The sequence below is a fragment of the Syngnathus acus genome, chromosome 16 (genome assembly GCF_901709675.1).
Source record: "Syngnathus acus chromosome 16, fSynAcu1.2, whole genome shotgun sequence".
In the NCBI taxonomy this organism is placed as follows: Eukaryota; Metazoa; Chordata; class Actinopteri; order Syngnathiformes; family Syngnathidae; genus Syngnathus; species Syngnathus acus.
Window position 1 is genome coordinate 2,866,237 of NC_051101.1, and position 12,446 is coordinate 2,878,682.

Genomic DNA, 12,446 nt, shown 5'->3' on the forward strand with positions numbered 1-12,446 from the left:
TAGAATGATAAATAAAATCACGTTCACCCCATTCTGTATTTTATTTTTATAGTCTCTTGTGTGACTGCTTCCTCTGAGTGGCGCTGTTTCATCTCCGGACGAGGTTGCGGCAAGTCTCTAGTGCGCCTGCGCTCAAAGTCTTTCGCCCCTCAAACCCGGATGTAACCAACGCCTAACCTGTCGGAAGGAAAAAAACGGTGAGTAGAGTAGAAAAATCCGCTTTGAACGGCAAAATTCGTGTTCTTTCCTCAAGTGGACTCGCGCAGTAGAACATTTGGAACATTTGCGACTCACACCGAGTGGAAAAGTGAGTAAATTCGAGCGTCTGCTGAGTCGCTGCCACCGAGCTGTGCGTGCGTGTAATGTTGGCTAGCATCAATCTGCTTTTATGCACTTGTCACGTTTAGCACATTTTTGGCATATTTATGAACGTTTATCTTTATTTGGTAGCGCGAGATAACACTTTGAAGCGACGAATGTGACTTGATGTAGTAAATACTTTTTTTTGGTTTTGTACTTTCGCCTCGCCCGTGTCTTTGTGACCTTTTACTTCCACACCTTTGAGGCTTAGGCTATTTTTATAAGCAGGCTTTTATGATATAATTGCCGAATTAACAGCATGGGGTGATTATTGCGTTGTTTTAATTGGATGTTTTAAATGTGGCCTGTGCGGAAGTGAACCCCTGTCGTCAATTTTTTTGCGCTTGTACATGTATTAACAAGTCTGGCACGACGAGCCTCAAATCAGTTCCAAACAAACGCTTTGAGCAGCAACACAATTGCCTCATAAATGATAACGTTCACCCGCAATTAAGTTTCAGAGAAGTCCCCAATACGATATCTGTATGACAATTTATACCTTTAAACTCACTTCGAAATTTAGTTAATGTTTATTTTCGTGGTGTTTAATTGCCCACTTTCGTGCTTGGACACTAGGATAATGTGGCAAGCAAGTGTGAGGTTTCTGCTATAGGAAGAGCTTAACTTTCTATTATGTATGGACTTAAAAGCCGCACGCAATAGGACAGCAACCCTTACTCAATCTTCCTTCCTGTTTTGCCTTCATCTTAAGAAGACGTATCTGGTGGCATTATAATTATGTGTGTAGGTAGCAAATTACCAGTGGGCTATCTTTGTACTGTATATTTTCCCAAAAAGTGTCAAAACCTAATAAAGTTTGGGATTACAATCTTTAGTGTTCTAGATTGACACTTTTTTCAACTTTTTGTCTTACTCAGGTCATAAGAAAATGGATTCATGTGGCAACCATGTCTGCTCTCATATTATATAATATTTTATCATTTCTTTCTTTTGTGTCATTAGATGCAGACTATAAAGTGTGTAGTTGTCGGGGATGGTGCGGTAGGAAAGACCTGCTTACTCATCTCCTACACGACCAACAAGTTCCCCTCAGAATATGTGCCTACGGTAAGATTAGCTTTTCTAGGAAATCAAATTTTCGGATATCTTTGAGGGGAAATGAGCAATCAACTTTTTATTTTATTTTTTTACTGTGCAAGGTTTTTGACAACTATGCAGTGACTGTGATGATCGGGGGTGAGCCTTACACACTAGGCCTTTTTGACACAGCAGGTAAGGAATTTTAACTCCATTTTCACTCGCTGACCACATTACAAAAGCATCCTTGTTTTTCCCGTGCGCCCAGGTCAGGAGGACTATGACAGGCTCCGTCCTCTCAGCTACCCACAGACAGACGTGTTCCTTGTCTGCTTCTCTGTCGTGTCCCCATCATCATTTGAAAATGTCAAGGAGAAGGTCAGTTATTAGGATTCAACTTTGACTTCATGGTGAACTATGCCATCATAATTATTCTGTCCAACCTATTTAGTAATTTTGACATATTCCTGAGCATCAAATTTAATATGTCGACCCACTCCCTCTTCAGTGGGTTCCTGAGATTTCCCACCACTGCCCACGCACGCCTTTCTTGCTGGTGGGAACTCAGGTGGACCTGCGGGAGGACAGCAACACCATTGAGAAGCTGGCCAAGAACAAACAGCGCCCCCTGTACCCCGAGAGCGCCGAGAAGCTGGGCCGGGAACTCAGAGCCGTTAAATACGTCGAGTGCTCTGCTCTCACACAGGTATGACGCGCCGCTTGCTCACCTAAACCAGGCTCGTGCTATGTTAGCTAGAGAGCACAAGTTGCAAACACACTGGAGCTCTGAGACATTTTCATGGACAGGAAGATGTTTGCATAGCAATGCTCTTGCAAGAAGCGTTTAATTGGGATCTCCAAACAGACAGCATCCGCATGTGACGCCTACTCGCTTTTGTTTTGTCAACCAGCGAGGCCTCAAGAACGTGTTTGACGAGGCCATCCTGGCCGCCTTGGAGCCCCCCGAGACCAAAACCAAGAGGAAGTGCGTCCTGCTATAGACGAGCGGCAGTCAGAGACCCAACGGTATACGAGAAAACATTGTGGTGGGGAGGGGGGCGGGGGGAAACATCGAGTTCAGTGGCCAATTAGGACAATGGGGAAGGTACAAAGAGACTTAAAAGGGGGTTGTGCTGTGTGTGCCTTCAAAAATAAAGAGTTGAACGAAGCAAAGGGAGTGAAAGGTCAGTGTGCAGTACAGCAAACGCGAGTAGCCTCAGTCGTCTTCTCATCGGTGAAACCTTTTCAATAGTCGCGTTCTCCACAAATGGGGCAGGAACCCTTCACCTCCCTTAAAAGAGCTTTTTTTTTTTGCGATGACGTCATTTGCTTTTGACTCATATGGCCTTCTGAAGCTTTTCCCCAATTTGATGGAGTGAAAAAGACAAAAAAATAATTTGTAGTAAACTTTGGTTATGATGTAAAGGGGCAACTCAAATCAAAAGTGGTACTCTCAAATCTTTTCTGACTGATTTGAATGACGAGCACACGAGATTTATTTCGTACACTCCAAAGGCTGTGCTCCGTAAGCGCTTCTTCCTTCCAAACACTCGGTGATTAGCGGGGAGGCCATTTTCACTTTTTTTCCCTTATGCGGGTGACTTAAAGAATTTATATTTTATTCCTTCTTTTGTGTATATTGCATTGATTTTATGTGACTTTATTTTGGGACCTTTTTAGCAGTCATTTTTTTTCCATTTTGAAAATTGGTTTTATTTGTGTGTTTGTGACATCACTAGACTACCAACAGGGTGATTGTTAATGCAAAACGACAAAAATTAAGCTGTAATCTTTTGCATCCATCTCAATCTTGAACGATTAAGATGTTAACCTTTGCTAGTAAATTGGTGGGAATTTGTAATCACACAATATTTGTAATAAAATGGTTTAACGGACAGCAATTAGCAAAGTTCATTTGTTGCTCAATCCAACCCCAAACTTTCTGAAAACGTGAGCAGTTCAAAGAACCACTTCACAATGTAGTGGGACAAAACTACTGCTTTTTATTAGACGACACAAGCAAAGCTAAAAGCGCTGCGAGTGCGCGCACAAGCTCGACCCATGCAAGGCGAGGGAGCGAAATGCAAGACAGACGGACACCAATGTCAGTAGAAGTTATTCTCTGCGTTTTAAACGTGTCTGCTGGAGGCCAAAGTGCAGCGAGGTCTCCACTGTGCAATAAATAAATGGCGACGGAAAGGACGTGAACACAGTGAATGCAACTAAGTGCTGTAACGTTTCCGTTCGTGCCGCTTACAGTCAGCTTTGAAAGCCTTGTCGGTTCAGTAGGAGATGATTAGATGGCGTTTTTTTGGGCCGTTATAATAAAGTGAACATTTATTTCATATCATTGTGAAGACTTGTATACACTTTGTCGTCACTGGTAGGACTTTTTTTTTTTCTTCTGGCAACTTTGCTATACTTGCAGGATAACTACATGTAAGGCAAAACTGCATGTCATGGTTCTCGTACTACTACTGAAGAGCTAGATGTGAATAGAATTTTGAGACACTTGTAGCGCTAGTAGCATGTCGTCATTTAGTTTTTGTACTAGAATGCCAAGGTTGTCTTCCTAGTGTGCAGTTATATGGTAGTGAAAGAAAGAGAAATCATTACTAAGACTGCCAGTGTCCCCGAACGCTGACTTGTCCTACTATTGCGTTACTAGTGCTGGCAGAAAAGTCGTACATGAATGTCCAGGATATCAAATAAATGCGCCAACCACTTTGCATAGCGAGTGATGAGCGTACTAGCGTGCATGCACGTCTGTGCTTGTCGTTTTCAGTATTACAAACGCGTAAGGAGTAACGATGGAACCCAGTTTGGGTTTTAATTAGGCTTGAGGGCCGACTTGAACGCGAGAATTCAGAGCGGCCTCACTGCTTCGTTGTAAAAAGTTAAGAGATAAATGTGTCATCGGTGGTGAAATAGTCCTATCCTCATCCCGTGGTTGAGGAGTGTCTGGTCTGTGATTGGGGGTCTCTCTTCTAAGGTGTTAGGTTTATTTTAATAGGGACGATGATCAGGGGGCAGTAGGGATGGCTTCAAACTCTGCAGGTGTGAATGGTGACCGTGTTCTTGCACTGCTGGCAGCGGACCGAGCAGCACCAGGAGAACTTGCAGGAGCAGCGCTGAACCACCTCGGCACGGCCCGCTCTGTAGCCCGGCCCACAGCACACCAGCTCGCAGCCGTCCGGTGCCAACCGTGACGTTCCTGGGGTCGGAAGGGGGCAGAAGTCAGATTTTGGTTTTAATAATCAGGATTTTGTTGACAGCGTTCATCCTGAGAATGAGTAGCTGTGAATTTGCAGTCTATATTCTGGGTCGAGAAACCCGCAATAAATAGGTTCGTTGGATTTCAGTTTTTCATTTGTGGGGAAAATAAACCCTCACCATTGCATCTCCTGCCCGCGGTCCCAGGGATGCCGTTGTCAGGGTCCAGGTGGCAGAAGTCTGGGGACGGTGCGAGGTACACCAGGTCTCTGGCAGCAGGGGGTTTCACCTGGGGGTCGCGAGGGAGCAGAGCGGTCCTGGATCCGATGCGAGTCAAACGGACCTACCGGAGGAATCGGGGTCATTCTTTTTTCTATTTCCAACCAAACCTCAAAAATGGAAGAACATCTGAGAGGTCAATTGAAGATTCTTGATCAGTTCAACATGGAGTGATTCACCATGTGAATTTGATGTACTGATGTGTGACCATGCGCACCTCTGTGGCTCCGTCGAAGCGTTCCTTGAGCACGATTCCGACGCGCCGAAATGGCGGCATGACTTTCCAGCAAGTCCTCAGCTCGCAGGAGCCAGACACGCCGTGACACTTGCACTCCACCTGCATGTTGTGAAGGATGGCCTGAAGACAGGAAACGTTGAAAATGAACACTGGATCTTGGGGGCAAATAAAACGGAAGAAGTGATGAGCAACCTTTCGACCAGCCTCGTTGTTGTGAAGATTCATCAGCGGTCGGCCGGCCGACAGGCCCCGGGCTCGTTCCGGTTCATCTACAAAAGTTTGGGAAAAGGCGACGCCGTAGGAGAGGTTGTCACTGCAGCCTGACCACTGGAAGCCTGTGATGGAAAGAAAGGATAGTGAGACTTGGTTTGTTCCCGATCCACAGTTTTCTATTCTATTAGGCCATTTTTACAAATATTTTCTATGACTGCTATCTTGGTGAGCTTAACCTGCCTTTAACGGTTCTTCAGTTTGTGATTTGGATTTGCTCTATTCATGCTTTAATTGGGTTTCTCTTGGGTTTTCTCTCATGCCAAAAGAAGTTAGGTTTTTCTAAATTGTCCTTATGTACGTATGACTTAAAGAGCTCTAATTCACCAGAAACATGCTTCATTGCTGTAGTAGAAGGGCCCCAAAGAGCCAGAGGGACAGGCAAACAAGCTTAGACGGAACATGTAGTTGGGGACAGAAGTCCAAGGGAGGTCCCCGTAGATTCTACAGGGGTGTCAAACTCATTTTTTTCGCGGGCCACATTGTAGTCATAGCTTCTTTCGGAGGGCCATTATGACTGTCAACTCAAATAAATGTATGAGCACCTCATTATATACAGTAAAAGCTACAAACCAAACTGACAAATAACTCGTTTTCAAATCAGACGAGTAAAAACAAGTCAAATATAAAAAATAAAAAAAGATATTAAAAGTGAAAACAATTTGCAATTCTAGTAATGACACGAATTTGATGAATAATTTGTCTTCGCGGGCCACATAAAATGATGTGGTGGGCCGTCTCTGGCCCCCGGGCCTAGAGTTTGAGACTTGTGCCGTAGAACAACAAGGCTGGAAGGTCAGGGGCTGACCAGGGTGGATCAATCCACAAGGGTTAAGAGAGACTTGCGTGGATGGATATCAAAACAAGTCTTGGGCAGTGACTGGTTATTCAATATCAATGATACTGAAGAGTTTGGAGAATTTCTTTCAATGTCAACATTGCCGCTGGAATGTGACACTTTGTAGTGTTTGCATGTCTTTGGATGTGAGTCACTGAGAATTTCCCGTCGTGCCGCCTTCCCCCCCCACCCCACACACACACCTAACAGAATCCATGCTCACCCTCGGGGCTCACCCCTCTGACCTTCCGGTCACAGCCACACCTCTCCAGTTCCCCGCGCGTACACGCCCGGGTCACGGACACCGCTACGGCCGCCGAGGACAGAGCGTGCACGAAGGCTGCCTCGCGAGTGCCTGTTTAAAAACAATCCAGAAAAACTAGCGAGTAAACAAAACACACAGGAAATTTGTGATTATTCAAACGCAAAATGGAGTTGGTTATCTGTGGCCACACCTTGATTCATGACTCTGCCAAAAACATTGATTCCTCGGGGGGTGGTGGAACAGTTCCAACGGCGGTTCCTGAATTGGTGCTGACACTAGAGTAGATGTGTAAACATGATCACGATATGACTTATTTGGCGCACATCCTATGAGACTTTGATCCTTTGAATCAGATGTGACGAAGCAAGGAAACACGGCCCTCGAACTGGAGTTGCCCATAACCGTATAAGTTACCGTATAGTGACGATCAAAACTGGTCCCAATTATCTTTGTAAGGGCACTATAGCAAAATGCAGCTCTTCGAATGGCTGCAGTTAAATGCCGTTGCTTCCACTTTACGACAGCTACAAGCGTCCTTCATGTTTTAAAGACCTAAAATATGAGCGACGCTTATCACAGTCGCATAAACTTTAGTCAATCCACAAATCTCAGCATCCTGAATGTCAAAAATAATGAATTCTGAGCTTTTAAAATTAATTCCATTTTAAATAGAATGGGAACGTTTATATCTGGGTCGCCTTGGCAGTTCCTTACACGTCTCGTAGTGTAGTTCTTGTACGGCAACTAGTCCAGGTCCAGTTCTCCTGTGACCGTTACGAGGACAAGCCCGATAGAAAATGGAGGGAGGGATGTTGTAAAATGGCATCCTACCTCCTCTATGACCATCTCTGCAGCCTTGCGTACAGACTCCATGACCTCCCCCCGTGCCCTGCACACCCCCACCTGCCCGGGGGTCAGCCCCCTCAGCCGTGCACATGGGGCAGCCCCGGACACGGGCCGGGAGCGAGGCAGCCTCGCCAGGGAGCTGAGGACACAGAGCGGAGGGAGAGAGGGAGGGTGGTTCACACAGGTTTGCAGTGGTGGGAAGTCGCCAAGTACAGAACCACAACATAGATGCTATTTAGCATTAGCTATATTAAAAGGCTATGCTAATTTTAGCCACGCCCAACTCGCTCTAGATTGTTGCACAAATTTCAACAAAGTAGTCTCAAACATTGATCTTGCAAATCTCTGAATACTATTTACAGGATTTAAATAAGTACTCCTCTTTTTATTGCAGTCTTTTTACAATCCTACTTAAGTACTTTTGCCACGTTTGCGGTGTAGTGACGCACAGAGGGGGCATAATTCAGGAGTACGCCGCAAAGGCGGGTGCATAAAGAAGAACGAGGTAACAAGTTGCATGACTTTTTTTGGGGTGGGCAGCGGAAACAAGGGGACAAGCGGGGGCAAAGAAGATAGAGAAGCCTCATTGACGGCGAAGAGAAAGGAAAGGGAAAGGTCAGCGGTGGGAAGACAAAGAAAAAAGTGGCTAGCGACTGAAAGGGATGGGGAGACATGTCACTATCTTTGAAACGTTATAGCATGACAAACAAACTCCCCTCCCGCCCGGCTTCCCGCGCGCGTCCGACTCACAGCCAGTTGGTTGCCATGGCGGCCTGCGTCGCCCATAGCAACAGGAGGAGGAGCGGTGCCGTGAGATTGACAGTGGAGACGCTTGGCATCAGACCGTCCGGCCGTCGTTCCGTCTGCGTGCGTCAGGTCAGCCGTGTCCGTCTGTCTGTCCGTCTGGTCTATGTTCCTGCTCCTGAACCTGGGCTTGAGCCCCTCATAGCTGTTGGCAAGGTCAAAGGTCAAAAACAGAGTTGATGGAGATTGACTTTAGCAATGAGATTCCATGAGTTGGCAGATAGTACTTTTGGGGTAATACATTACCTTGACGGTTGCTTTTGATAGTTTGCTTCAAATTTAATTGCAAATTTTTTTTTTTATTATTTTTGAAGATTTTTTGGGCTAATAACTAAAAATGACATTTTTAGAGGAACGTATGTAGGGGTAATATTTGTTGGAAAGAAGAACAAAAATGACAAATTGTCTTCTAATTTTTGTTTTTAATTTCCACCAGGAGAAAAAAAATGTATATATTTGTAAATGCTAAAAATAAAAAAAAACGGTTTCTGCTGAAAACCCATTCTCAAAAATATTTGAATCAGATTATCTCAAATTGCCTTAATGCGGATTTTTCTATTCAGAATTATTTTTTTTTTATTTAAAAATGAGGAGCGACTTGATCTTAACAGACCATAGTGCTGTTTTTCCTTTTATTTAAAAAAAAAATTGAAAAGACAATTTTTTCATTTTGTGCTGTAAAACCAAAACCAGTATATCTGCACTCACCAGTCTGTAGTGCTGAGGTATCCAGTTTAATATTTGCAGATCAAACTGAAATTTAATCCAAGTTGCTCTAAATGAATATTTCTTTCAAGCGTGCCCGTGTGGACCTTTCACGGGTTTTTCGGACTTCTCTGGAAAGCAAGTCCACGTGTTTGACTTGAGCGGAATAAAAATGACGTTGAAAAGAAATGAACTTTCACACTTCCGGAAGCATCGATCAAGAATCGGTTGGGAGCGCCGCGTCATGAGCAGGTTCCATTATGCACGCTCAACAATTTCCAGGTTGGAAGCGGCCACACCAAGCACTGATGGGTTATAAAGAGGCGGCTCCCAGTGAGGGTGGGAGCGAGGATGGACGGGTGGGAGCCGGGGTGGGGATGCGAGGGGGGTGGGAGGGGTGAGTGAGCCACGTACATGACTTCACAGATGGCAACAGTTTATAAAAGCTCTTTATTGGTGCGTGACAAAGGGACGGGCTGAGTTCACAGCAAATTTTGTCATATATGGCTACATTGTTACTATAATAGGAAAATCTGCAAAAAACGAGGAGATTCTGAATTGGTGTGAAAATTTCATTTTGAAAACTTAACTTGGATTGCTGATTAAAAAATGTAATAAAAATTTCTTGACCAATGTCAGTAAAATTGGATTTTTCGGTTTCATTTTCAAACCTGAAAACTTTTTGATTTGGGGGAATTTTCTGCAGCAAAATGTTTGTTTCTGTTTAAGGTTTTAATTGAGAATTGATTAGATTAGGTTTTTTTTTTATTTTATAAACATTGCGATTGTAAGAACAACAAAATGACACTAAAATTCAGCTGAAATTTCCTACAAAATATTTTTATTGTATATTCAAAATAAATAACATTTTAATTTAAGAACTAGATTAGACTAACAATTAGGTTAATATTTTCTGCAGAAATTTTCCACTGAGAATGTTTTCCAAAATATTTTTCATTTGATTGATGTATTTCATTCAATTAAAGATACTTTCTATTACTTTAACAACATTTTACTCAAAAAGACTAAATATATTCTACCTTGGGGGAAATTTCCGCTGCAAGTTTCCTGCTTTTGGTGGAGTGTTGCTGCAGTTCTTGCAAAACAATGACACAGCACTTGTACAGTAGTCACACGTGAGAAGCGCAGCTTCGGTTTAGCGAATGTTTAATTTTCCCAAACTTTGTTGCTTTTTTTTTTTTTACGAGTTTCCCTACTTGTTCCCCACCTAACCATCTCGCCGTGCCCCCACCCTGCACATGCCCTCCGTCCCTCCCTCTCTCCCGCTCCCCCATATTGTCTTGGAAGAAGGGGTGACATTTGGACAAGGGGAGGAAAACACAGTGCCGACAAATATTGGAACTTAGGCAAATAAATCACGCCGGCCGGCTCAGAGGGAAAAGAGGGCAGAGGGATACAGGCGGCCGCCGACGTGGACCGCGGCTCCATTTACATTGGCTAAGGGGAAGGGGCCGTAAAGCAACACTTGACAACGCCGGAGCAAATGCCGCAATTTATCGATTGACTCTCAAAATCGTTTGCCGTTGGCAGCCTTTGAGGAATAAGCAAACAGAGAGCCCGCTGCGAAATGAATGGAAAGGACAAGTGACGATAAATCCCAACAATCTAATGGCACAAATTGTCGAATTTGGGTTGCGACGCTTCTGAAACTGGACCGGCAGAGAAGGCCTCGCTGACCCTAAATGTTTACTTCTGCCAGAGGCCGTTCAAATCCCAGGATTTTATGGATTTATCAAGTAGTGACTTTTTTTTTTCTCCCCTCTGACGCGCCAACAAAGCGAAAACGGCTCTTGTCCCGCTCGTATTTATGACTCGGAGGTGGGGGCTCATTTGCTTGAATCAGTCGTTGCGCCGCTGCCATCAAACATTCGCAGACGTCGCCACGCTGGCCGTCGCCACGCTGGCCGTCGTCACGCTGGTCCTGTCACCCTGAACCCTGTGACACCCTGAACCCTGTGACACCCGCTTCCTTACTAAATTCTTCCCTATCGAGGTATCCCCCCCCATCCTTTTCCGCCCTCGTGTCATATTCCTTCTTTGTGTGGCCCCCCACCCCCTCCTCCCGGTGACGTCATCTTCCGCGGTCGCCCACGGCAACGCCATGGTGATGAGCGGCCCGCTGTCACGTCCGGCGCCTCTGCTACGCCGGTCCCCTTCCTTCAGCCTCCTCTCGTAAATAACACCCCATCTTTTTTTTCCCCCCTCTTTTTGAAATCTTTATCTCTCCCCCATTTTGTGGACATTTTATCATGCGCTGCCGATAGACTGTAGCCGGGCTGCAAGGCCTGATGAGGAAATGGAGGATGCTATGAAAGCCCGGTGAAGCATTTATTCATTCTTTTGAAAGAAAGTGGCCCAGGACAGTCCGCCGTCCTGAATCAAAACAAGGCGTCCAATCAAATGAGTCTATTTGTCGCCTTTGTGCGCAAGGTCACAATTTTCAGCGGCGGGAGTCCATCCTCGTTCAAAATGGCGCGCGGGAGATAGGCTGGTTTGTTAATTTCAATCTGCATTCAGCTAGTTGTCAATACCCAGAAACACGTCGAGTCATTCAAAGCCACGGTGGTTGAAAGTTTTGGGACACATTCTATGCTCAACATCATGTCTCAAGAGGAGGACAACAAAAATGGCAGCAGACCCACCAAGTACGAGCCAGCCTGACCGCTGAGTGTTCTCTCGGTGACTGTTAAGATGATAATAATTTCAAAATACGAATACTAATAGAGCCCCCCCCCCCCTTCCTGCAAGTCACCTTCACCTGCTACCTACGCATCCGAGGAACACTGCGTCACGCAAGAGCGCGTTCCCGCTGACAAAGAGCCACGCGCGCGGCGGTGTATGAATATTATGGGATGGCGGCCGTGTTGTTAGGCAGGGAAAAGTGCAGTGGTGGTGGGGGGGATGAGCGGGCGGGGGGGGTTGTGCTTGAGAGGTGGAAGTAAGACGGCTAAGATGCCAGGAGGAGGCGGACGGAAAGTCGCACGCGGCCTTTGTTGCTATGCGAAGTGTGCGCACTGACTGACGGGTAGGCTGTTATAGCGGAAAGCTGTAGAAATACAAATTACAGATAGAGGAACGTCACCGTGTACAAACAATTTTTTAATATGAATTTCAAAATTGATCTCTGATTTCACATTTTTTTGGTTTACAAACAGTCTTGGCCTGACTGCGGGCGCCTCACAACGCTGAATCAGTTATTTCATTTTTCCGGAAGCGTGGAACTGCCAATGTGAAGTGAACCACATTTGGTAAAGTCGCTCAAACCTATTGGCAAAATGGAGGCTAAATGCCAAAAGCAACATTTTCCTCATGACTGTTGCATTATGGGAAACATGCTAAGCCTTTTAGCATTTAACCGACGTTCTACCTGCTCGTTGGTACGACCTTGCAGTACATTCGAACGACGTAACCCAGTCAAAAACGTTCACCCCAAATTTAGGCCTTCCCGAGATCTGTGGTCCTCGAAGTTTTCTTTTTCTCTGCACACCATCTGACCTCATTGACTTGAACCGGATCATAGGTGGCCACAGTGGCGGACATTGTTTTTGCACAAAGCACAAATTGTTTTG

At 45.2% G+C, this 12,446-nt stretch overlaps 2 protein-coding genes across 3 annotated transcripts; one reads left to right on the forward strand and one right to left on the reverse strand.

Moving 5' to 3' along the window:
• The first annotated feature begins 63 nt into the window (after nt 1-63).
• Nucleotides 64-3,293, forward strand: cdc42l (cell division cycle 42, like). Of its 2 annotated transcripts, none has more exons than XM_037273427.1 (6): nt 64-197; nt 1,324-1,428; nt 1,521-1,593; nt 1,667-1,776; nt 1,907-2,104; nt 2,310-3,293. In XM_037273427.1, the coding sequence occupies exons 2-6, from the start codon at nt 1,324-1,326 to the stop codon at nt 2,397-2,399; spliced, it is 576 nt and encodes a 191-aa protein (XP_037129322.1). In that variant the 5' UTR covers nt 64-197; the 3' UTR covers nt 2,400-3,293. The 2 variants fall into 2 exon arrangements, with proteins under 2 accessions (XP_037129322.1, XP_037129323.1); XM_037273428.1 differs by having other exon boundaries at nt 164-307.
• Nucleotides 2,978-9,341, reverse strand: wnt4b (wingless-type MMTV integration site family, member 4b). The gene is made up of 9 exons (XM_037273365.1): nt 8,860-9,341; nt 8,098-8,296; nt 7,333-7,486; nt 6,692-6,776; nt 6,460-6,591; nt 5,321-5,463; nt 5,108-5,248; nt 4,792-4,954; nt 2,978-4,612 (listed from the first exon to the last, which is right to left on the reverse strand). The coding sequence occupies exons 2-9, from the start codon at nt 8,184-8,186 to the stop codon at nt 4,443-4,445; spliced, it is 1,077 nt and encodes a 358-aa protein (XP_037129260.1). The 5' UTR covers nt 8,187-8,296; nt 8,860-9,341; the 3' UTR covers nt 2,978-4,442.
• Between the last annotated feature and the right edge of the window lie 3,105 nt (nt 9,342-12,446).

Excerpts from the sequence above, each read along its gene's own strand:
- wnt4b (XM_037273365.1), bottom strand. The coding sequence starts at position 8,186 with ATGCCAAGCGTCTCCACTGTCAATCTCACGGCACCGCTCCTCCTCCTG. Across the intron at positions 5,249-5,320 it reads ACAACGAGGCTGGTCGAAAG|GCCATCCTTCACAACATGCA; the intron begins GTTGCTCATCAC and ends TCCTGTCTTCAG. Across the intron at positions 4,613-4,791 it reads CGCGGGCAGGAGATGCAATG|GAACGTCACGGTTGGCACCG; the intron begins GTGAGGGTTTAT and ends TTCCGACCCCAG.
- cdc42l (XM_037273427.1), top strand. The coding sequence starts at position 1,324 with ATGCAGACTATAAAGTGTGTAGTTGTCGGGGATGGTGCGGTAGGAAAG. Across the intron at positions 1,429-1,520 it reads CCTCAGAATATGTGCCTACG|GTTTTTGACAACTATGCAGT; the intron begins GTAAGATTAGCT and ends TTACTGTGCAAG. Across the intron at positions 1,777-1,906 it reads TTGAAAATGTCAAGGAGAAG|TGGGTTCCTGAGATTTCCCA; the intron begins GTCAGTTATTAG and ends CTCCCTCTTCAG.